General features: G+C 35.3%; 5 protein-coding genes, 6 non-coding genes and 2 pseudogenes across 11 annotated transcripts; 6 read left to right on the top strand and 7 right to left on the bottom strand.

Annotated features, from left to right (window-relative positions):
• Positions 1 to 403: 403 nt before the first annotated feature.
• Positions 404 to 476, top strand: TRNAF-GAA (transfer RNA phenylalanine (anticodon GAA)). The gene has a single exon. It is a non-coding gene; the product is annotated as a tRNA-Phe (tRNA).
• A 334-nt stretch (positions 477 to 810) lies between these two features.
• LOC127121035 (photosystem II D2 protein-like) lies at positions 811 to 3,305 on the bottom strand (annotated as a pseudogene).
• On the bottom strand, positions 3,138 to 3,209 carry TRNAT-GGU (transfer RNA threonine (anticodon GGU)). The gene has a single exon. It is a non-coding gene; the product is annotated as a tRNA-Thr (tRNA).
• Positions 3,306 to 3,931: 626 nt separating the features above from the next.
• On the top strand, positions 3,932 to 8,116 carry LOC127121032 (photosystem I P700 chlorophyll a apoprotein A1). Its single transcript, XM_051051652.1, has one exon. It carries the CDS (start codon positions 5,722 to 5,724, stop codon positions 8,044 to 8,046), a length of 2,325 nt encoding a protein of 774 aa, XP_050907609.1. The 5' UTR covers positions 3,932 to 5,721; the 3' UTR covers positions 8,047 to 8,116.
• Positions 8,072 to 11,239, top strand: LOC127121033 (photosystem I P700 chlorophyll a apoprotein A2). The gene has a single exon (XM_051051653.1). The coding sequence runs from the start codon at positions 8,072 to 8,074 to the stop codon at positions 10,274 to 10,276; it is 2,205 nt and encodes a 734-aa protein (XP_050907610.1). The 3' UTR covers positions 10,277 to 11,239.
• TRNAM-CAU (transfer RNA methionine (anticodon CAU)) lies at positions 10,900 to 10,974 on the top strand. The gene has a single exon. It is a non-coding gene; the product is annotated as a tRNA-Met (tRNA).
• TRNAG-GCC (transfer RNA glycine (anticodon GCC)) lies at positions 11,052 to 11,122 on the bottom strand. Its single transcript has one exon. It is a non-coding gene; the product is annotated as a tRNA-Gly (tRNA).
• Positions 11,213 to 16,284, bottom strand: LOC127122246 (protein Ycf2). The gene is made up of 2 exons (XM_051052614.1): positions 16,060 to 16,284; positions 11,213 to 15,916 (listed from the first exon to the last, which is right to left on the bottom strand). Exons 1-2 carry the CDS (start codon positions 16,282 to 16,284, stop codon positions 11,213 to 11,215), a joined length of 4,929 nt encoding a protein of 1,642 aa, XP_050908571.1.
• Positions 16,285 to 16,449: 165 nt separating this feature from the next.
• TRNAM-CAU (transfer RNA methionine (anticodon CAU)) lies at positions 16,450 to 16,523 on the top strand. Its single transcript has one exon. It is a non-coding gene; the product is annotated as a tRNA-Met (tRNA).
• Positions 16,524 to 18,675: 2,152 nt separating this feature from the next.
• On the bottom strand, positions 18,676 to 20,641 carry LOC127121031 (NAD(P)H-quinone oxidoreductase subunit J, chloroplastic). Its single transcript, XM_051051651.1, has one exon. It carries the CDS (start codon positions 20,639 to 20,641, stop codon positions 20,165 to 20,167), a length of 477 nt encoding a protein of 158 aa, XP_050907608.1. The 3' UTR covers positions 18,676 to 20,164.
• Positions 19,401 to 19,473, top strand: TRNAF-GAA (transfer RNA phenylalanine (anticodon GAA)). The gene has a single exon. It is a non-coding gene; the product is annotated as a tRNA-Phe (tRNA).
• Positions 20,642 to 20,730: 89 nt separating the features above from the next.
• Positions 20,731 to 21,622, bottom strand: LOC127121030 (NAD(P)H-quinone oxidoreductase subunit K, chloroplastic-like; annotated as a pseudogene).
• Positions 21,623 to 23,229: 1,607 nt separating this feature from the next.
• On the bottom strand, positions 23,230 to 23,643 carry LOC127122245 (ATP synthase epsilon chain, chloroplastic). Its single transcript, XM_051052613.1, has one exon. It carries the CDS (start codon positions 23,641 to 23,643, stop codon positions 23,230 to 23,232), a length of 414 nt encoding a protein of 137 aa, XP_050908570.1.
• Positions 23,644 to 23,713: the final 70 nt, after the last annotated feature.

The raw sequence follows: 23,713 nt of genomic DNA, 5'->3' as shown, positions 1-23,713 counted from the left end.
ACAAATGGAGTTGACAACATTCAATTGATTAATGAAGATTTCTAACTTCTATTTGTAACTATTTTGATTCTATCACAATCGAAACATTAGAATCAATTACAACTGGAAGAAAAAATGACTGAATATTCATTGCTCAAATCAGTCACTCCACCATAATCTGATGGATCTTTTGAATAACTGATTAGTCAGACGAGAATAAAGATAGAGTCCCATTCTACATGTCAATACCGACATCAATGAAATTTTTAGTAAGAGGAAAATCCGTCGACTTTAGAAATCGTGAGGGTTCAAGTCCCTCTATCCCCAAAAGCCAATTAAATTCCCTCATTTTGATGGCCCTTTTTTGATTTAGTTGACATAGACTCAAGTAATTTCTTAAAATTAGGATGGTGCGTCAAGAATGGTCGGGATAGCTCAGCTGGTAGAGCAGAGGACTGAAAATCCTCGTGTCACCAGTTCAAATCTGGTTCCCGGCAACTCATTATGTATGAGTATCTATTCCCATATTTCTTTTCAAAAATTGGGGGAATAGATAGATATTTATTAGTGGTCTAAAACTCCAAGGGTTCACATCCTTTTTCATCTCAAACATCTCCTACAAGCAAGAGGAAACAAGGCCAGTTGATTTGAATCAAGATCTAGCTCAGAATTCATCACCCAAAGGTGAAATTTATCAAAATTTCCTTCTTCGATTCTCCCTCATTTCTCCACCTTTTTGATTGATTTTTCCAATCCTCAGGGAATATAAGGTTTTCATGAGGCTGATCTTGAGTCGCCATCCACGCACGAATACCTTCGTTTAAGAGAATATTTTTGGTGTAGAAAGTCTCAAATTCAGGATCTTCCGCTGCGCGGATTTCTTGAGAAACAAAGTCATAGGCACGTAGGTTCAGGGCCAGACCGACTACTCCAAGAGCACTCATCCATAAACCAGTTACTGGTACAAATAACATAAAGAAATGTAACCAACGTTTATTGGAAAAAGCAACCCCAAAGATTTGGGACCAAAAGCGGTTAGCAGTAACCATTGAATAAGTTTCTTCTGCTTGGGTTGGGTTAAAAGCCCGGAATGTATTTGCGCCATCACCATCTTCAAATAAGGTATTTTCTACGGTAGCGCCATGAATAGCGCATAGTAGGGCAGCGCCCAATACACCAGCAACTCCCATCATATGAAATGGGTTTAATGTCCAATTATGAAACCCTTGGAAAAAGAGAATGAATCGAAATATAGCTGCTACACCAAAACTAGGCGCAAAGAACCAACCAGACTGGCCCAGTGGATAAATAAGGAATACAGAAACAAAAACAGCAATTGGACCGGAGAATGCGATTGCATTATAAGGCCGCAATTGAACAGATCGAGCAAGTTCAAATTGACGTAACATAAAACCTATTAATCCGAAAGCACCGTGAAGAGCAACAAAAGTCCACAGACCACCTAATTGACACCAACGGGTCAAATCTCCCTGTGCTTCAGGACCCCACAGTAACAACAAAGAGTGTGCTAAACTATTAGCAGGAGTAGAGACTGCTGCAGTTAAGAAGTTACAACCTTCCAAATAGGAACTTGCCAATCCATGAGTATACCATGAAGTTACAAAGGTGGTACCTGTGAACCAACCCCCCACGGCAAAATAGGCGCAAGGAAAGAGCAATAGACCGGACCAACCCACAAAAACAAAACGGTCCCTCCGTAACCAGTCATCCATAATATCAAATAAATCATTTTGATCTTTGGTAAATTTACCAAGAGCTATAGTCATAGTAATCCTCCTATTCAACTACTTCAAACCATTTCCGAACACCTCCTAGCATTTTCAGGGATGGAACCTTCGAGGCTTTTTTCATTTTATATATGATATGATTTCTCGTAGACTCTCCCTTGTTTTCGACTGGGTTTCGAATAGAAAAATTATTTTTTTGTCGATTGATATCTAATCTAGGTCAAATCCATTAACTTAATTGGCTTATTCCTTTCTATTCTAAAAAAATTCCCTAAGTCATGACTCGAAAAGTGTCTTATGACTCATAAATCCTATAAATAGATTTTTTAAAGAACTATTCCATAAACAAATGATCGATCGCTTTTCTTACTCTCGTTACTAGCAGATCCCCAGACATACTACTCTGCTTTTATCAAATAAGATTATTCTTGAATCTTGTTCGTGAAATAAAAAAAAATCGTTTTCTATATTATTCGAATTTGTATGGTTCGAATTTGTATGTCTAGAAAACTACTAGAGGATCCTATATTTTACTTTCTATTTTACATTGATTTCTTTTATTGTCTTCTTTGTTCTATTTTTATTTCATTCAGATTAATCAAATTCCGACGTATACCCTTTCGTGCGGATCGAGGTAAGAAATTGGAATATTTTTCTCTATGTGCAAGTTTCGTCCATTAATTGCCTTCAAAATCTCGTATGCCTCGTATGCATAGATATGAAAACCAAATTTGGATACTCGAAGTCATGATTTGATGGATTTTTCGATTATTTTTATAGACATATCTTCAAGAAATAATAGAAATCAATTTGGATCTTTTCTTGTATTCGGAAAAAAGATATTTTGAAGTCAAATGACTTGTCTGTTGGAACTTAGAATAAGCCTTCCACTGGAGGAGAGGAGTAGCAATTGATTCCTAGGAACAATAAGATTTTATCCGAAATATCAACAGATTCTTGCAGAGTTAGAACCAAAAAGGTATTAAAAAGAAAAAAAGATCCACTGTTCGAATTTCATTTCTATCCAATTTGAATATCAGAATAGTGGATATAGTTATGATTCAATAGGTTAGGTCCACTTACTTTTTTTAGAATCTCTCCCTTTATTTGATTGGAATAATCGAAAATAGGAGTATCTGACAATTCAAGGAAATATCACATTCTAAAAAAAGAAATAATATATATAGAAAAGAATGCCATTTCCCTTTCTAACTAGAATGAGTTTACTCTATTCGAATGATAACAATAACTTAATAGAGTTTCAATTCTAAATTCGATTTTTTAATGAAATTCAACTATTCCTTCGTTTTTTTATTTTATTACAAACAGAAACTTCTTACAAATATCAAGAATATTTGTATATGTTCCTTCAAATAGGAATACTACTGTTATCATTTTTTGATAAAAAAAAGCCCTTTATCGGATTTGAACCGACGACTTACGCCTTACCATGGCGTTACTCTACCACTGAGTTAAAAGGGCGCCGTTTGAGTCAATTCCCGAATACAGAATAAGCCAATATGAATATGAGTTTAGTACATCTATTTGTTACTGCATATACTTATTATATATATACGAAATATATATATAAATCAGATTTATATATATGTACATAGATCTATTTTTTGTACCAACTCATTAATGAACAAAAAATTGGATTGACGAGTATAGTGAAAAAAGAATTTATTCATATTGGATTTGATAAATATCACTGGAATTCAATTTTTCAAAACCGATTCGAATTGAAGTCATCTTCATCATAACACGAAATTAATTTCATTGATACATGTACCCCTAATTCAAATATTTCTGAATCTTTGATAAATGGATTCTATCCTGTCCCTCAACTGAATTCTTATTGATCTTCATCCTTTTTTACTCAATTTCCAGATTCATTCTCGTTTTTTTATTTCCCGACTTAGTGTGAAATAGAAATATACCTAATTCAATCTTCTTAACACTGAATGAAAGTGAAAGAAATAAGGTGTTAATGCCCCCCTGTTCCAGCAAATCAATCATTTCCAGAAAGGATTCTATGTTTATTTTGGTTTGTTTCGCATTACTTCGTTTTATTTTGTATTTTGTTGAATTATAGATTGGTGATTGGAATGAACAATTTCGAAATCGAAAGGATTAATCAAAAAATTGTAAGGAATTCTGAAAGATGAGAAGATCCTTCTGATCGAATCATTATATTGACAATTTCAAAAAACTGTTCATACTATGAACATAGTAGAATGGAGGTCGGGGAAGGATGCCCCCATCGTCTAGCGGTTTAGGACATCTCTCTTTCAAGGAGGCAACGGGGATTCGACTTCCCCTGGGGGTAGGGTACTACGAAAGGAAATGGATCAGGGATTATCAATAAAGACTAAATTGGATTCTTCCTGGGTCGATGCCCGAGCGGTTAATGGGGACGGACTGTAAATTCGTTGGCAATATGTCTACGCTGGTTCAAATCCAGCTCGGCCCAAAAATATTTCTGGATCCACCATGAAATGATAGAACCCATTTGGTGTTCTCTTAAAATCACCAATGGGTTCGGATACAGAAGATTAGAATCTCGAGTCCTATGTCTTTTTTCCATATTACTTACATATTTTTTCCACAAATTCTGATTTTCCAAAATTCCTATCGGGATCTGTAAGTTTAAAGTCTAAGGAAAGGGTTAAAGTTAAAAAACAAAAAAGACTCTTTTTTGTTTTGTTTCCTTGATTCATTTCTTGATTCATTTATTTTTAAATAAAGTTGGCAATAACGAACGGATTGCGATGCGAGTCATCCGTGTCGATAAAGTGCAGACCCATCAAAATAGGAATATATATAGAAGTGAGCCTCTTTTACAGGGGTTCGAATCTCAAATAGAAAAACAAAGAGTTTGGATGCAATTGTAAGAATATGTATGTATACTATACGACTTTTTCCCTGGGATTGTAGTTCAATTGGTCAGAGCACCGCCCTGTCAAGGCGGAAGCTGCGGGTTCGAGTCCCGTCAGTCCCGATGGATACAAATCCAATCAAAAAAATAAAATATCAATGGATTTCGTGTATGAAAGGGAATAAAAATAAAAATAAAATATCATTTCTAACGGGTATCCCCTTTTTTCTTTCTTTTTTAGTTTGTTTAAGGGAAAGGTTCGGACAAAGAAAGAAAAAGGACTTTTTGATTGCATCATAAAGTCATTTTCTTATTTGGATATCATCGAGATCCTATTTATACCATTGAATTTAGTGACGAAAGATTTTTCATTTCTATGGGATTAAATCCCGAAGTATTTATTAGAAATTAAAGAGAAAGAAAACATAGAGATTATGGAAGTAAATATTCTCGCATTTATAGCTACTGCACTCTTCATTCTAGTTCCTACTGCCTTTTTACTTATAATTTATGTAAAAACGGTAAGTCAAAGTGACTAATTTTAGTGAAACATGACTTCTTATTTCTTATCAATGCAATGATTGAAGAAAAAAATGAAAAAAGGATTTGTATTTCGGGTCTTTGTTTGAATCTTTGTTTTAAATAAAATGATCAGACTACATAACAAAAAGGATCTTCGACAACCCCCAAAAAAGTATATTTCTATATTTCCTATCGAATTGAATTCTAGAAATATTCTTATTTCCTTCATAAATTATATTATTAGAAACCAATTCATCCTATTCACATTTTAATTGATCCTGAGTTTTTTTTTTTTTTTTTATTCTAATTCTAATATTATTGTCTATATTTTATTCTCTAATAGAGAATAAAATATAGAGAGAATCCATTATATATATTGAATATTGAATTTTTGATAGTTTATTGTCACCATCAGTCAAATAAAAGGGTCCGTTGAGCGCCTAACTGCTATGTCATAATAGATCCGAACACTTGCCCCGGATTCACTTCCGGATCCTAATTGTTCTAGTGAATAACTCAAGAAAATATAGAATAGATAGATGGGAGAAAGATATTCAATATAAACATTTCTCATAAGTTCACTAATTATGTTTTATGTTGGCGGGTCTCTTTGTATGTGTTGTCCGGAAAGAGGAGGACTCAATGATTATTCGTTCGCCGGAACCAAAAGTCCAAATTTTGGCAGATCCAGAAGTCAAAATTTTGGTAGATAGGGATCCCATAAAAACGTCTTTCGAGCAATGGGCAAAACCTGGTCATTTCTCAAGAACAATAGCTAAGGGACCTGATACTACTACTTGGATCTGGAACCTACATGCTGATGCTCATGATTTCGATAGCCATACTAGTGATTTAGAGGAGATTTCCCGAAAAGTATTTAGTGCTCATTTCGGCCAACTCTCCATTATCTTTCTTTGGCTGAGTGGCATGTATTTCCATGGTGCTCGTTTTTCCAATTATGAAGCATGGCTAAATGATCCTACTCACATTCGACCTAGTGCCCAAGTGGTTTGGCCAATAGTAGGCCAAGAAATATTGAATGGTGATGTAGGGGGAGGTTTCCGCGGAATACAAATAACCTCTGGTTTTTTTCAGATTTGGCGAGCATCTGGAATAACTAGTGAATTACAACTCTATTGTACTGCAATCGGTGCGTTGGTCTTTGCAGCCTTAATGCTTTTTGCTGGTTGGTTTCATTATCACAAAGCTGCTCCAAAATTGGTTTGGTTTCAAGATGTAGAATCCATGTTGAATCACCATTTGGCAGGTCTACTAGGACTTGGGTCTCTTTCTTGGGCGGGGCATCAAGTACATGTATCTTTACCAATTAACCAATTTCTAAATGCTGGAGTAGATCCCAAAGAGATCCCACTTCCTCATGAATTTATCTTGAATCGGGATCTTTTGGCTCAACTTTATCCAAGTTTTGCTGAGGGAGCAACCCCATTTTTTACCTTGAATTGGTCAAAATACGCGGACTTTCTTACTTTTCGTGGAGGATTAGACCCACTAACTGGTGGTCTATGGCTGACTGATATTGCACATCATCATTTAGCTATTGCAATTCTTTTTCTCATTGCGGGTCATATGTATAGAACTAACTGGGGTATTGGTCATGGTATAAAAGATATTTTAGAAGCCCATAAAGGTCCATTTACAGGCCAGGGTCATAAAGGTCTATATGAGATCCTAACAACGTCATGGCATGCTCAATTATCTATTAACCTAGCTATGTTAGGCTCTTTGACCATTATTGTAGCTCACCATATGTATGCTATGCCTCCTTATCCATACCTAGCTACTGACTATGGTACACAACTGTCATTGTTCACACATCACATGTGGATTGGGGGCTTTCTCATAGTTGGTGCTGCTGCACATGCAGCCATTTTTATGGTAAGAGACTATGATCCAACTACTCGATACAACGATCTATTAGATCGTGTTCTTAGACATCGTGATGCAATCATATCACATCTCAACTGGGTGTGTATATTTTTAGGCTTTCACAGTTTTGGGTTGTATATTCATAATGATACCATGAGTGCTTTAGGGCGCCCTCAAGATATGTTTTCAGATACCGCTATACAATTACAACCTGTCTTTGCTCAATGGATACAAAATACCCATGCTTTAGCACCTGGCACAACAGCCCCTGGTGCAACAACAAGCACCAGTTTGACTTGGGGCGGTGGTGATTTAGTGTCAGTGGGCGGCAAAGTAGCTTTGTTACCTATTCCATTAGGAACTGCAGATTTTTTGGTACATCATATTCATGCATTTACAATTCATGTGACGGTATTGATACTCCTAAAAGGTGTTCTATTTGCTCGTAGCTCACGATTGATACCGGATAAAGCAAATCTTGGTTTTCGGTTCCCTTGTGATGGCCCTGGAAGAGGGGGGACATGCCAAGTATCCGCTTGGGATCATGTCTTCCTAGGATTATTTTGGATGTACAATGCAATTTCTGTAGTAATATTCCATTTCAGTTGGAAAATGCAGTCAGATGTTTGGGGAAGTATAAATGATCAAGGAGTAGTAACTCATATCACAGGAGGAAACTTTGCGCAGAGTTCGATTACCATTAATGGGTGGCTTCGCGATTTCTTATGGGCGCAGGCATCCCAGGTAATTCAGTCTTATGGTTCCTCATTATCTGCATATGGTCTTTTTTTCTTAGGCGCCCATTTTGTATGGGCTTTTAGTTTAATGTTTCTATTCAGCGGGCGTGGTTATTGGCAAGAACTTATTGAATCCATCGTTTGGGCTCATAATAAATTAAAAGTTGCTCCTGCTACTCAGCCTAGAGCCTTGAGCATTGTACAGGGACGTGCTGTAGGAGTAACACATTACCTTCTGGGTGGAATTGCCACAACGTGGGCATTCTTCTTAGCAAGAATTATTGCAGTAGGATAATGGCTAGGAGGATTTGAAAAGCATTATGGCATTAAGATTTCCAAGGTTTAGCCAAGGCTTAGCTCAGGACCCCACTACTCGTCGTATTTGGTTTGGTATTGCTACCGCACATGACTTCGAGAGTCATGATGATATTACTGAGGGACGTCTTTATCAGAATATTTTTGCTTCTCATTTCGGACAATTAGCAATAATTTTTCTGTGGACTTCCGGGAATCTCTTCCATGTAGCTTGGCAAGGAAATTTTGAGGCATGGGTACAGGATCCTTTACATGTAAGACCTATTGCTCATGCAATTTGGGATCCCCATTTTGGTCAACCGGCTGTAGAAGCTTTTACTCGAGGGGGTGCTCTTGGCCCAGTGAATATTGCCTATTCCGGTGTTTATCAGTGGTGGTATACAATTGGTTTACGTACTAATGAGGATCTTTATACTGGAGCTATTTTTCTATTATTTCTTTCTTTCATATCCTTATTAGCGGGCTGGTTACACCTACAACCGAAATGGAAACCGAGCGTTTCCTGGTTTAAAAATGCCGAATCCCGCCTCAATCATCATTTGTCAGGACTATTTGGAGTCAGTTCCTTAGCTTGGGCAGGGCATTTAGTCCATGTGGCTATTCCAGGATCCAGAGGAGAATATGTTCGATGGAATAATTTCTTAAGTGTATTGCCTCACCCTCAAGGATTAGGGCCACTTTTTACAGGTCAGTGGAATCTTTATGCTCAAAACCCCGATTCTAGTAATCATTTATTTAGTACTTCGCAAGGCGCGGGAACTGCCATTCTAACACTTCTCGGGGGATTCCATCCTCAAACGCAAAGTTTATGGCTTACCGATATGGCCCATCATCATTTAGCTATTGCAATTCTTTTTCTCATTGGTGGTCATATGTATAGAACTAATTTCGGTATTGGGCACAGTATAAAATATATTTTAGAAGCACATATTCCTCCGGGGGGTAGATTGGGGCGTGGACATAAGGGTCTTTATGACACAATCAATAATTCAATTCATTTTCAATTAGGCCTTGCTCTAGCCTCGTTAGGGGTCATTACTTCTTTGGTAGCTCAACACATGTATTCGTTACCTGCTTATGCGTTTATAGCACAAGACTTTACTACTCAAGCTGCGTTATATACTCATCATCAATACATTGCAGGATTTATTATGACAGGGGCTTTTGCTCATGGAGCTATCTTTTTTATTCGAGATTACAATCCCGAACAGAACGCGGATAATGTATTGGCAAGAATGTTAGAGCACAAAGAAGCTATCATATCCCATTTAAGTTGGGCCAGCCTATTTCTGGGGTTCCATACTTTGGGACTTTATGTCCATAATGATGTCATGCTTGCTTTTGGCACTCCAGAGAAACAAATCTTGATCGAACCTATATTTGCCCAATGGATACAATCTGCTCATGGTAAAACTTCATATGGTTTCGATGTACTTTTATCTTCAACGAATAGTCCGGCGCTGAATGCGGGGCGAAGCATATGGTTGCCGGGTTGGTTAAATGCTATTAATGAGAATAGTAATTCTCTATTCTTAACAATAGGGCCTGGAGACTTCTTGGTTCATCATGCTATTGCTCTTGGTTTACATACAACTACATTGATCTTAGTAAAAGGTGCTTTAGATGCACGTGGTTCCAAGTTAATGCCGGATAAAAAGGATTTTGGTTATAGTTTTCCTTGCGATGGTCCGGGACGAGGTGGTACTTGTGATATTTCTGCTTGGGACGCATTTTATTTGGCAGTTTTCTGGATGTTAAATACCATTGGATGGGTTACTTTTTATTGGCATTGGAAGCACATTACATTATGGCAGGGTAATGTTTCACAATTTAATGAATCTTCAACCTATTTGATGGGATGGTTAAGAGATTATCTATGGTTAAATTCTTCACAACTTATCAATGGGTATAACCCCTTTGGTATGAATAGTTTATCAGTCTGGGCGTGGATGTTCTTATTTGGACATCTTGTTTGGGCTACTGGATTTATGTTCTTAATCTCATGGCGCGGATATTGGCAGGAATTGATTGAAACTTTAGCATGGGCTCATGAACGCACACCTTTGGCGAATTTGATTCGATGGAGAGATAAACCTGTGGCTCTTTCGATTGTCCAAGCAAGATTGGTTGGATTAGTCCACTTTTCGGTAGGTTATATATTTACTTATGCAGCTTTCTTGATTGCCTCTACATCAGGTAAATTTGGTTAATTTGATTCGTTATTGTATCTGCAAAAATTTAATCTCTTTGTATGAAGAATTCTTCTATTTCTACATCTAGGATCCGACTTCTAGCATTGATAGTAATAGGAAATCAATCATCATGGCAAAGAAAAGTTTGATTTCGAGGAATAAGAATAGGAAAAAATTATGGATAGTAATAAGAAATGAATCATCATGGCAAAGAAAAGTTTGATTGCCAGGGAGAAGAAGAGGAAAAAATTGGAAGAAAAATTTTATTTGATTCGACGATATCCAACAAAAGAAATGAGCAAAGCTCGGTCGTTAAGTGAGAGCTGGGAAATTCAGGGAAAGTTAGAAGCACTACCGCGTAATAGTGCACCTACACGTCTTCATCGACGTTGTTTTGCGACCGGAAGACCACGGGGTAATTATCGACACTTTGGATTATCTCGACACGCAGTTCGAGAAATGGTTCACCAATGTTTGTTGCCCGGTGCAACAAGATCGAGTTGGTAAGAATAAAAAATTCTCTTCATTTTTTTATTCTTTTTGATGGATAATCTGCAATCATAGTACGGTCCCTTGACCATTCCGTATAAATGGTTTATTCTATTTGTACCCATATGGTGGAGGGGCACATTCAATTTATCGCGGAGTAGAGCAACTTGGTAGCTCGCAAGGCTCATAACCTTGAGGTTACGGGTTCAAATCCCGTCTCCGCACCATTTTTGATAAAAATTGGAATTCACTTTTTTATATTAAAAAAAATATATTGAAATATACTATTCAATACAGAAGTAACGGCGGATAGCGGGAATTGAACCCGCGTCTTCTCCTTGGCAAAGAGAAATTATACCATTCAACTATATCCGCATTTTTCTTTTTATTGTACTTTATACTTTATATATCATATCAATTCGATTTGTACAGTACAGAGCTGTGTTTGATATCTAGTAGGAGTGATCAATAAAAGTAGAAATCTATATAATATAGATAGAATAGATTATGGTTCCATCCTTGTTCGTTGGAAGATCTCACTCGTGTCTGGTCCTGCATGGTTCCATCCTGCAAGACCTCCGAATCATTATCATCTTTGTCCTGAAATGACCCTTCCCAATAGGCAAATCTCAATTCATTGGACCCTTCGTCAAAGAGAAAGCCCCAAGGGCGCCACAGTCTAGGAGCCCAAAGTATGCAATTGAATAAATCCTCCTCTAGCGGTTGCGTGTCGAGGACTCCTTCCCCTTCTTCGAACCCCGATTCATAGATTTCATAGAGAAATCTATGATCAACGATAGAAGAAAACCCATTTTGAATCATATTTAAGGGATTTCTTGGTTCGGACCGAAGAAGCAATGGCACTCCATCATTATCCAACCGACTTCCTGTCTCGGAGGGTCCCAGCAGAGCACCTTCTATTTCTAATAGCCCATGAACTAGATCAGAATCATTCTCAAGGAGTCTATAAGAAGTGATCCCATCATTGTTTTCATTAAGTCCGGGTAGAGACAAAAAGTCTTGAGCGACCGATCCGGCAGAACAACTCAAAAGATAAAGAAGTATAGTTAATTTCTTCATGCTTGTTCCAAGTTCGACGTACCATTTGTACAAATAAGAATCCCCCTCCTGACACGATGTCTTCTTCATATAGATAGATATAGGATCTATAGAGCAATTACTTAGAAGTAGATTTTGTGAAACAGCCCTTCCTAGCTGATAAACAAGGATCCCATGATCCTGAATCTCTATTATCTGAGATCTAAAATCCCAAGTTTGTCTATGAAGAGCAGATCTAATTATATTAGTGTCTATAATAGATTTCTTTTGTATAATACTAATTGATAGCGCCTCGTTAGTAAGTGCTACAAGATCTGGTACATTAGAACCCAGAGTTAGAGACCCCAATCGATTAGTATTGAATATTTGCTTTTCCAAGTGAAATCCCCTAGTATATGAAAGAGTAAAAAAGTGCTTTTTTTGTTGTGGAATAAGAAGCCTTCGTATCTTAATGCATTTGTTTAATTTATTCGGCGCTATTAAAGAAGGGTCCACTTTTTTTGGAACATGAGTAGAAGCAATAACAAGATTATTGCTAGTAGAACCTTTTTCAGAATCTCTGGAAAGAGAGTTCACTAATATACCCAGCGATAAGTCATCCGACTCATTCCTATCGAGATCATGAATGTTTGGAATCCAAATTATGCAAGGAGACATTGCTTTTACTAATTCGAATTGAAGTCTTAAATAAAACCGGTCTAGTTCGTCTTCCGGTATGATATCGCTAGATATCGGATCCTTCATACTTAGAAACTTCAATCGCCTATCAAGTTTATGGTCGAAATCGTCACTATCATCCCTTTCATAATTATGGGGATTATAACAACTACCCTCGGTATCAGGTAAAAGACTGTAAATGGTACCCTCTCTTTCATCAAAAAGATCCTCCTCATTATAATCTGTATCAAAACCCTTAGGAAAGTTCTCCAGGCCCTTGTTTACAAATACTGTAATGAAAGGAACATAGGAGGTTGTCGCTAGAGATTTGAGCAAATAGGATTGTCCAGTTGCTAGTGAACCTATCACTAAAATACCCCCAGCAGGGGATAGGGCTAAGCGTAGCGAAAAGGGTTTCCCATGAGATGGGAAATCCAAACAACTAGGCCCACACGGGATTTCTGAATAAGTGATTGTCTTATAATGAGCGAGGAATACCCGTCTTTCTGCTAAGGAGGATGGATTGAACTCATAATTCATTAGATCCTTTTGATGAATGTCAATTAAATATTTTAAGTATATTGTTCCCGGTTGCTCAATCATTTGATAACCAGAGTTATTCTTTGATAACTCATCACTATTAGTCAGACTCACTAAAATTTGATCCATCCTTTTTTCTGTCGTTAAGGTAGAGAACTGAAGTAAGAATTCTCGTTCTTTATCAGCAATCAACTCACTATTCAAGATCCAGGATTCTATTTTATCATTAATCCAATCACCACTATTCATCCTTTTTCTTTTCTTTATCAATGAATAGATTGCTTTACTTGTATGACTTAAATGTCTCGTATTTTTCAAAAACGCGATTCGATTGATGGGATTTGGTATAATACTTCTGAGATCCATGAGATTAAAACCTTTACCCCTTGGGATGTTTCCGCCAGAAGGCGAACCTCCTCTTTCTTCTAGAAAATTTCCGAATTGTTCTAGAGCAACTTCAAAAATAGACTTTAACCAGAAAGAATTTTGTTCTGATGTAAGATACCTATCCAGAAGTTTTCGCAATTCAATGATGTAGGATGGAATCATCAAAGATTTGACCTGTTCGAACTCTGTCTGTAACTCGTTAGAGAATCCAGAAACACAGACAAGATGTGCATAAACTAAATATCCAGTAATAAGAAGAAGTAAAAGGATTGAAAACAGGAACTCCTCAATATTTAGTGATCTCAGATGGAATGGTGACTCATTATTTGTGTGAAAAAGATCTTCGTACACGTCTACAACAAAATTATGTAAACACTTACTCGAAATCTCACTTATACGGTTCCGTTGTGCAATTTCCCGAAGAATTGCCTTGGCTCCATGTAAAAAATTACTAGGAGAAAAAATAGATACAAATTTTTTCCATTTAGGACTCTTCCTTAGTATTACAACTAGATCCCAAAAAGTCTCTATAAATGGTAAAAGTAGAGTTTGTTGCCCTGTCCAGGTAAGGAGCGACGGTATTATATACGGGTACAATCGCTTCAATTTGGATAGAAAAATTGAAAAACAACTCTTTCTTTGAAAGTTTCTATACATCTGCCCTTTTTTAAAGAATTTTTTTAGAGGTTTTTTTCTCTTTTCGGATGGTAAAATTTTATCAGAGTATAGAGTATATAGAGTGTCAAGCAAATCGATGTTTGAATCGAAATCCAAATATTTATGCAACTTCTTCCATTTTGGATCATAGAGATTAATAGCGGAAAGAGGTTGACAAGAAGTTCTTTCAAAATTCACTATTTCTTCCTCTGTTAGAGGTGTTCCAGAAATGTCCGCGATCGAGTAAATAGCTCTAGGAACGCGAGTTGGAAAATGGAAAGATTTGTACAACTCATATCCGTCATCACCACTTTGCGGAAAAGTATTTGCTATCAATATGTTAGAGACCTCTAACTCGCTTGGTGAAATAGTATCTCTGTCCAAAAAAGCATGTTTTTTTTTCCCGCCGCACAAAGAAAATATTTTCTTTCCACTGAACAAGACATTGAGGAATTGTTCATACAGAAAATCATAATTACAGGACCTTTCCCCATAAAAAGAGAATCTTTTGTTACAATCGAAAGAGAAGTTATATTGATTATTCAAGAATCGAAGTCGATTGACTTTATAAAAAGAAGAAATCAATGAACTTCCATGAAAACATTTCACAGGATTCAGCCAATTGTCTTGATTTGCTATCTCATTGATCCATAATTTAGATTTTTGAGAAGTATAATAGTCATCCAATAATAGGGGTTTCCTTTTTTTCAAATGAACTGTTTGCAGACCTATTGATTCTAATAACTGATTCCCGAGTGCATCATTCATCCGTTTCAATTCATCCATATGGATCTGGGACCTATGAATGGGCATACTTCCGAAACTCACAAAGAAAAAAGGAAGTGAGTTCGACAAAAGGGGAAGAAGCTTGGACAAAAACAAACAAAGTGACTTAGAAAAATCTTTTTTGTCGATAACCTCAGACCAATCAATCGAATCTGCATTCATATGTAATCGATCGAACACTACTTGAAAACGGCTATTCTGCTCATAAATGAAATGGTCCAAATGTTCCTGGAAATTCTTGCTCCCCTTGGACCATTTGTATTTATATCTATTTGGATCCTTCTTCACAGATCTCTCGGTTCGATAAATTAAAATAAGAGGATCAAAGCATTTCTTCTTACTCTTTTTCAAATTTGAGAAACGTTGATTGATCATTTGTTTCCTTATAGGTATACGATTCATAATATCATTTTCATACCTTTGAATTACATATTCTAAGTTGCGATTGAATCGATTATCTTGAAAATAATTCCCACAAGAGGTCTGGACCCATTTTTTTAGGATCCTTGGAGAAACAAATTCATTCGCTTCGTAAAAAACCCGAGGCAGAACCAATAAAGATTTCTTTTTTGATTCATCCCTGGAGTTGAATACCTCATTTACGAATTGTTTATCATCACATCTAGAAAAATCAATAGAAAAAGAGAATCCATTACGATACACCAGATCCGGCTTAGTTATTGAGAGATTGAATAGATTTGCCATTTCTTGAAATCTCTCTTCTGAAACTAGATTTTGGTTCAAGAATAAAATATGATTTTGAACTGTAAAAAGTTTATCCTTTGCAATCCTATCACATCCTCGATCGGATGAAATAGGATGAATTGAGACATTATTTTGTAAATACATGATTATATTCACGATATTGGCTATTTCTTTATTTTCCGATTGCCTCGAAAGAACAAAAGAAACATCTTCTTTCTGAAATAATTTAGGATCTCGAGCGGACTTCTCAGTAGGATTCAAATCCAGCAGATGACGTTCTGACCATATGTCCGCCAAAAAAGAGCAATTATCTCTCTCAGAGATATTTTTTTCTTTTGGACCAGACAGAGCGGAACAATAAACCCATTCAGAACCAACCTATTGGAATCTTTTGAGTCTTCCAATGTGGATCCAATGGAATTCATTTGGATCGGAAGAAGCCCTGTCAAATAAATATTTTTTTTTTCGATCATCCTTCGATTGTTAATACGATATATAAGGATCGCTACTACAAAAAGTACTAGATTCTTGATCGTGAAATATCTTGTTAAACCGCGTGAAACTAGGATACTCCAAATTCTGGAGTCTAAGAGTTTTATCAAACTCTCTTGATGGAAAAAAATGTGAATCACAGATATCGCTGAATTGAATTGGGTCCAGGAATCTGAGAAATAGGCAGAATTCTTGCTCTCTCTAAAAATTTCTCTCAATTCTAAAATCCAAATGTCTACTTCATTCTTCTTCATAAGATAGGATACTCCATTTTTACAAATTTATCTATTTCTTTTTTTTTTCTATTTATTTTTTTTCTATATTTATTTATATATATTAATGTATTTATATTGATTTATCCAAAAGATTTCACTTCAATTGAAATTTGGTTAGTGATGAAGTCGGAGGGTTCCCTCGAAGCATCCATGGCTGAATGGTTAAAGCGCCCAACTCATAATTGGAGAAGTCGTAGGTTCAATTCCTACTGGATGCATGCCAATAGAAATCTCCCCCACGAACAAACTCGATTTTGGTTAAAAAATCAAAACAGTATCTTCATTACATATTAATTATATCTTATCCTACTGGACTATGTCTTCATTTTCAAACTAGTCAACAAAAAGAACTCGGAAAAAAATGTAAATACACATACATAGACAAATTAAAAGAAGAATGGCCAATTCATAAAGAATTATATAATAATTGTTATTCAAAAACAAAGAATAATATTTTATATAAAGCATTCTGGAGCTGGAGTTTATAAGTGATTTTGTAAAACGAAACACTACTAACTTAATGAACAACCAAAGAACATAGGATCGCAAGAATCTGAAGAATCTAATAGAATTAATAGAATTCAAAATTTTGTTTAATTTTCTTCTGATTCCTCCTAGCCAGATACGAAAGTTTTTTAGCATAATATTTTATTTCCTTTTATTTCAATGGATCTTATCATTTATATATACATGATTTTGTTTTTTCCAATAAACGTTGGTTACATTTCTTTATGTTATTTGTACCAGTAACTGGTTTATGGATGAGTGCTCTTGGAGTAGTCGGTCTGGCCCTGAACCTACGTGCCTATGACTTTGTTTCTCAAGAAATCCGCGCAGCGGAAGATCCTGAATTTGAGACTTTCTACACCAAAAATATTCTCTTAAACGAAGGTATTCGTGCGTGGATGGCGACTCAAGATCAGCCTCATGAAAACCTTATATTCCCTGAGGAGGTTCTACCACGTGGAAACGCTCTTTAATGGAACTTTAGCTTTAACTGGTTGTGACCAAGAAACTACTGGTTTTGCTTGGTGGGCCGGGAATGCCCGACTTATCAATTTATCCGGTAAACTACTGGGGGCCCATGTAGCCCATGCCGGATTAATAGTATTCTGGGCCGGAGCAATGAACCTATTTGAAGTTGCTCATTTCATACCCGAGAAGCCCATGTATGAACAAGGCTTAATTTTACTTCCCCATCTAGCAACTCTAGGTTGGGGGGTAGGTCCTGGAGGGGAAGTTATCGACACCTTTCCATACTTTGTGTCTGGAGTACTTCACTTAATTTCCTCTGCAGTATTGGGCTTTGGCGGTATTTATCATGCACTTCTGGGACCTGAGACTCTTGAAGAATCTTTTCCATTCTTTGGTTATGTATGGAAAGATAGAAATAAAATGACTACTATTTTAGGTATTCACTTAATTTTGTTAGGTATAGGGTCTTTTCTTCTAGTATTTAAGGCTTTTTATTTTGGAGGTATATATGATACCTGGGCTCCAGGAGGGGGAGATGTAAGAAATTACCTTATATAGATATCGATCCTTATATAGATACCGATCCTTATTATTTAAATTTATTTTATATAATTTTATCTATTATATATCATTTTAATTATTAAAAGTAGAATTATATAGGAATATTATTTCTATGTATATATTCTTTAGATATTCTTTAATGTTCTAGAATACCTTATATTTCATTCTATCTATATGAAAATATATAATATATATATATAGAAAATAGTAAAGAGTATATAGAATATTATCTTCAATAGAAATAAAAATAGAAATATCTATTTTAAGATATATTCAATATTATATTATCATTTTATTTAATTTAAATTTAAATAATGACTAATTAGATTACAGTTATTTATATTCTGTAATGATTATGCATTAAGATGAAATATGTAGAATGTCTTTTATTTTATACATATAATATATCCATATCGATTTATACATATCCATTCGAATTCTAAAAAATTGGATGGATTATCAAAAGAAATTGGATTGGATAAGTAATTAAAAATTAGATCTTTCTATTGAATTTCTAAATAAATGTCGAATTATAAATTAATAAATAGATTTTAATAATTTTCGTTTTGTTATTATAAGGTCTGTATCTGTCTGTTCGAAGGAAAAAAAGAATCGAACGTTAGAGTATTCTAAATTCTATCAAAAAAGAATAGAAGGGGAGACATCTAAGATAGAGATATATGTAGTATATATCTCTGTATATTGAATTGCGAATACAGAGATAATAGAATCATTTCTGATTCGACTAAATTATGGGTATCTGATATAGATGAAAGAAAATCAATCAAGAAAAAACAAATAGAAGGAAATTTTCCCCCACCCAATATGAGTGTAGGTTTCGAATAAATTCAACAGTTCCAGCATATTATTCTCATAATACTCATAATACAAACAAATGAAAAAAACAGCCTAATGCGATATGATATCAATCTCAAAGAAAAAACGGGGGATATGGCGAAATTGGTAGACGCTACGGACTTAATTGGATTGAGCCTTGGTATGGAAACTTACCAAGTGAAAACTTTCAAATTCAGAGAAACCCTGGAATTCAAAATGGGCAATCCTGAGCCAAATCCTTCTTTCTGAAAACAAATAAAAGTTCAGAAAGTGAAAATCAAAAAAGGATAGGTGCAGAGACTCAATGGAAGCTGTTCTAACAAATGGAGTTGACAACATTCAATTGATTAATGAAGATTTCTAACTTCTATTTGTAACTATTTTGATTCTATCACAATCGAAACATTAGAATCAATTACAACTGGAAGAAAAAATGACTGAATATTCATTGCTCAAATCAGTCACTCCACCATAATCTGATGGATCTTTTGAATAACTGATTAATCAGACGAGAATAAAGATAGAGTCCCATTCTACATGTCAATACCGACATCAATGAAATTTTTAGTAAGAGGAAAATCCGTCGACTTTAGAAATCGTGAGGGTTCAAGTCCCTCTATCCCCAAAAGCCAATTAAATTCCCTCATTTTGATGGCCCTTTTTTGATTTAGTTGACATAGACTCAAGTAATTTCTTAAAATTAGGATGGTGCGTCAAGAATGGTCGGGATAGCTCAGCTGGTAGAGCAGAGGACTGAAAATCCTCGTGTCACCAGTTCAAATCTGGTTCCCGGCGACTCATTATGTATGAGTATCTATTCCCATATTTCTTTTCAAAAATTGGGGGAATAGATAGATATTTATTAGTGGTCTTAATCATCCTACATAATTTATGTAGGTGTACGGAGATATGCTCTTTCTAGATGAAGAATGAATAGATGTATATTCTAGGTATCAAAAGGAAGTCTGAAAATGAATGATTCAAGTTTGTTTCTATTTTTTGTGCGCTGCAATAACGAATGTTAATATTTCAATTGAAACAATATTCAAATGGTTAAATTATTTGGTTGAAAGACCAAAAAGTGGAATCTAGGGGAGTTCATAGGTGAGAATAGTCAAAATTGATCTGAGATACATTATTCAAAAATCTGGTCCATTTCTTTGTATTTAATCGTACTTTTTCTTTTTCTTAGCCAGATATCTAATTGATGCTGATGTGCATCTTACATAGTTAATGATGCAGAACTTTTTCAGTTCATCCTACGTCCGAAATAAGGATTGCTCCATCCCATTTTTGAATCTCAATGAATCCCTATATTATTGTCTTTTTTATTTATCAATTTTCTTATTTATCATAATCCAGAATTAAGATAGGAATGAAACCTCTATTATTCTGTCTAATCTATAAGAAAAAGAAAATGTCCATACAGATATTTCTTGAATATCTGGGGTTGTCGAAGTTCTGATTACTTTCTTATTTTTATCATTTAGTGAGCATCTTGTATTTCATAAAAATTGGGGGCGATATAATCTTTACGCAAAGGCCATCCTATCCAACTTTCGGGCATTAAAATACGTTTCAGACGCGGATGATTATCATAATGGATTCCTAACATATCATAAGATTCCCTTTCTTGAAAATCTGCACTTTTCCAAACCCAGAAAAGAGAAGGAATTCTCGGATTTTGCCTTGGGGTAAATACTTTTATGCATACCTCTTCGGGTTGATCTAGACTATACTCTATTCTCGTAAGATGATAGACACTCGCTAATAGTCCTCCTGGTGCTACATCATAGGCACATTGGGAACGTAGATAATTGTAACCAGATACATATAAAATAACAGCAATCGAATGCCAATCCTCGGGCTTTATTTGTAAAGTCTCTATTCCTTGGTAATCAAAACCCAAAGATCTATGAACTATTCCGTGTTTGACTAGCGAAGCAGACAAATTACCTTGCATTTTTTGACTTCTCCCGAGTTTTTTATCAGATTGGTATAAGTATTTACCATTTATTTACATTACAATGAAATTTTTTAAGATTGACTTGCTTGCTATTTCTTATTGTATTTTGTACAAAAGGATGCTATTTAATTCACTTTTTCGTTCGTCGCAGGATACTGAACTTTTTTATATTTCAAAAATGTGTCAGAGGTCATCTCTGAAATAGATGATGGTTGATAGAATAATCCTTGATTAGAATTGCCGGTATGAGTACTGCGTCCAACATAAAATTTGTGGTTGGTAGTAAAAGACCTATTCTCTCGTTGATAACTAATTGGATCTTCATCGATTTCTCGAGATATTTTCTTACGAAGTTTTGTTATAGCATCTATAACAGCTTCCGGTTTAGGTGGACAGCCTGGCAAATAGACATCCACAGGAATTAGCTTATCCACGCCCCGAACAGTACTATAAGAATCGGTACTGAACATACCTCCTGTAATTGTACAGGCTCCCATAGCAATAACATATTTTGGTTCGGGCATTTGCTCATATAATCGAACTAAAGAAGGAGCCATTTTCATAGTTACGGTGCCCGCTGTTAAAATGAGGTCTGCCTGCCTAGGACTAGAGCGTGGTACCAGTCCATAACGATTGAAGTCAAATCGCGATCCTATTAATGAAGCAAATTCAATGAAGCAACAACTAGTACCATACAGAAGCGGCCATAAACTGGATAGTCTTGACCAATTTGAAAGATCATTTAATGTAGTAGAAATAACTGAATTTTTGGTTTTTTGATCAAGTAAGGGAAACTCAATGGAATTCATAACTGTCTCAATGTTTTGTTTAATTGTCTAAATATTCAAGAATTAAGACCATTCTAATGCTCCCTTTCGCCATGCATAAACTAAACCAACAATTAGGATAAGCACGAAGATGAAAGCTTCTAGAAATACGGATACCCCCAATACATCAAAACTCATTGCCCATGGGTAAAGAAAGATTGTTTCAACATCAAAAACAACAAAAACTAGAGCAAACATATAATAACGGATTTGAAATTCTAACCAAGCATCGCCCATCGGTTCTATTCCAGATTCATAACTAGAAAGTTTTTCTGGCCCTTTCCTAATTGGAGCTAAAATTCCAGAAATGAGAAATGCCAAAATAGGAATCAAGATCGATATTATTAGAAATGTCCAAAAAATATCATATTCATAAAGCAAAAACATAAATGTACTCCTATGAATGTGGAAAATATACTGGATTCATATTAATTCTTAGTCGATTTGAATTGAAATTTTCAAATTCTTAGATTCATTAATCTAATCTAAATCGAAATGCTTTGTATTTTATTAAGTTTACATTATTTCTAATAAAATTGAAATTAGTATCTGAGTATACTAATATCATTCTATCATTCTTTCTATTCCAAAAAGTATTTCAAGTATATTTATACTACTAGTATAGTATTACTAGTATTTCGTATTCAATATAGTACTAATATAATAAATATAGTATTATTAGAAATCTATTTGTAATGACAGATATGAGATAATAAATAGAAATCTGAGTAGTATCGGTAGTAATATTAGGGCTATACGGACTCGAACCGTAGACCTTCTTGGTAAAACAGATCAAACTATTCTTATCAAAATGATTTGAATTGTTTTAAAGACCCAACGTGCATTTTTTTTTGCATTGGGCTTTTTCATTAACTGATAGAAATATCAATTAGTCTACCATCTTTTTTCTTTCCACAAAGAAAAAGGAAATGACTCCCTGTGCTCTGATTTCTTATTTAGATGAAAATCTAAGAGCACTACCAAAGTTTTTCAAAGAAGAAGGTTATCCTGACGTAGGTCTGCTTCTGGCCTGGATCAACTTAAGTTAAATGGACTCTCTATCAACCTACTTAAATAAAAATATAAAATAGGAAATGAAACTTCATACACCTTAAAGTTCATAAGATAGTAAGAAAAGAGAATTTTTTTGAGGTCCCTAGACTCATTGCCTAGCATTGAATAGATTAAGTATTCACCTTATCAATATCTCAAATCCATTATGGATTCCATTTGACGTCTAAATCCTTTGTCAGGCTATTGTTCTCGTATTTTGTTCCTGGAGTAAGACATCGATTTATCAATTAAGATCAACTCTTTTAATTACATGATGGACTCCTATGAAAAAACATTGGCGCATGTGTAAACGAGGTGCTCTACCTAACTGAGCTATAGCCCTTGTGCTTTTGATACATACATATTGGATGATATTCGATAAATAAATTCTTGTCAAGATAAATATTACATTACATCATCCAATCTCTTTGATTTATATTGCGTTTGTATTGTTTATAAGTAATATAACATTTAGAATCCATTGATCTGATAGACAGCGACTTTTTTTATTTAGGATGATAAATGACCTACTTAACTCAGTGGTTAGAGTATTGCTTTCATACGGCAGGAGTCATTGGTTCAAATCCAATAGTAGGTAAGGTATTGGGAGAACTTATTAGATACCATTGATTCCGGTATCTAATAAGTTTTTCTACTCACCATTTTTTTATTGTAATTTTCCATCTTTTTTCTTGCACCAACTTGTTAGGAGATCCTCTTGATAGTCTCTACGATAGCCTCTACTCGTGTCTTAGCTCGCCGGAGAGATAGATTTGCTTCAATTGTTTCTCTCTTGCCTTCAGCCTTATTTAAGTTCGCTTCTGCTATTTGAAGAGTTTGTTGTGCTTCTTGTGGATTAATGTCACTAGCGCTTTCTGCATCAGTTACTAAAATAGTGATCTCATTATTGCCTATTCTAGCAAAACCGCCCATCAGAGCCATCGTTAACCATCGGTCCTTAAGGCGTATTCTCAAAATACCTATATCTAAAGCTGTGGCAATAGGCGCATGATTTTGTAATACCCCAATTTGTCCACTATTAGTAGATAAAATAATTTCTTTCACTTCGGAATCCCAAACAATTCGATTGGGGGTCAGTACACAAAGATTAAAAGTCATTTCTTGAATTTCTTCTCCATTTCTAAGTTAAGTTCGTAGCCTTCGCAGTAGCTTCATCGATATTACCCAC

Source organism: Lathyrus oleraceus, chromosome 2 (genome assembly GCF_024323335.1).
Source record: "Lathyrus oleraceus cultivar Zhongwan6 chromosome 2, CAAS_Psat_ZW6_1.0, whole genome shotgun sequence".
Lineage (NCBI taxonomy): Eukaryota > Viridiplantae > Streptophyta > Magnoliopsida > Fabales > Fabaceae > Lathyrus > Lathyrus oleraceus.
The sequence above is the reverse complement of the archived record's forward strand: the minus strand, read 5'-3'. Positions and strand labels throughout refer to the sequence as shown.

Coding starts and splice junctions, on each gene's coding strand:
- LOC127121032 (XM_051051652.1), top strand. CDS start 5,722: ATGTTGGCGGGTCTCTTTGTATGTGTTGTCCGGAAAGAGGAGGACTCA.
- LOC127121033 (XM_051051653.1), top strand. CDS start 8,072: ATGGCATTAAGATTTCCAAGGTTTAGCCAAGGCTTAGCTCAGGACCCC.
- LOC127122246 (XM_051052614.1), bottom strand. CDS start 16,284: ATGAAGAAGAATGAAGTAGACATTTGGATTTTAGAATTGAGAGAAATT. Junction 15,917..16,059: donor ATTTCACGATCAAGAATCTA/GTACTTTTTGTA, acceptor AGATTCCAATAG/GTTGGTTCTGAATGGGTTTA.
- LOC127121031 (XM_051051651.1), bottom strand. CDS start 20,641: ATGCAAGGTAATTTGTCTGCTTCGCTAGTCAAACACGGAATAGTTCAT.
- LOC127122245 (XM_051052613.1), bottom strand. CDS start 23,643: ATGACTTTTAATCTTTGTGTACTGACCCCCAATCGAATTGTTTGGGAT.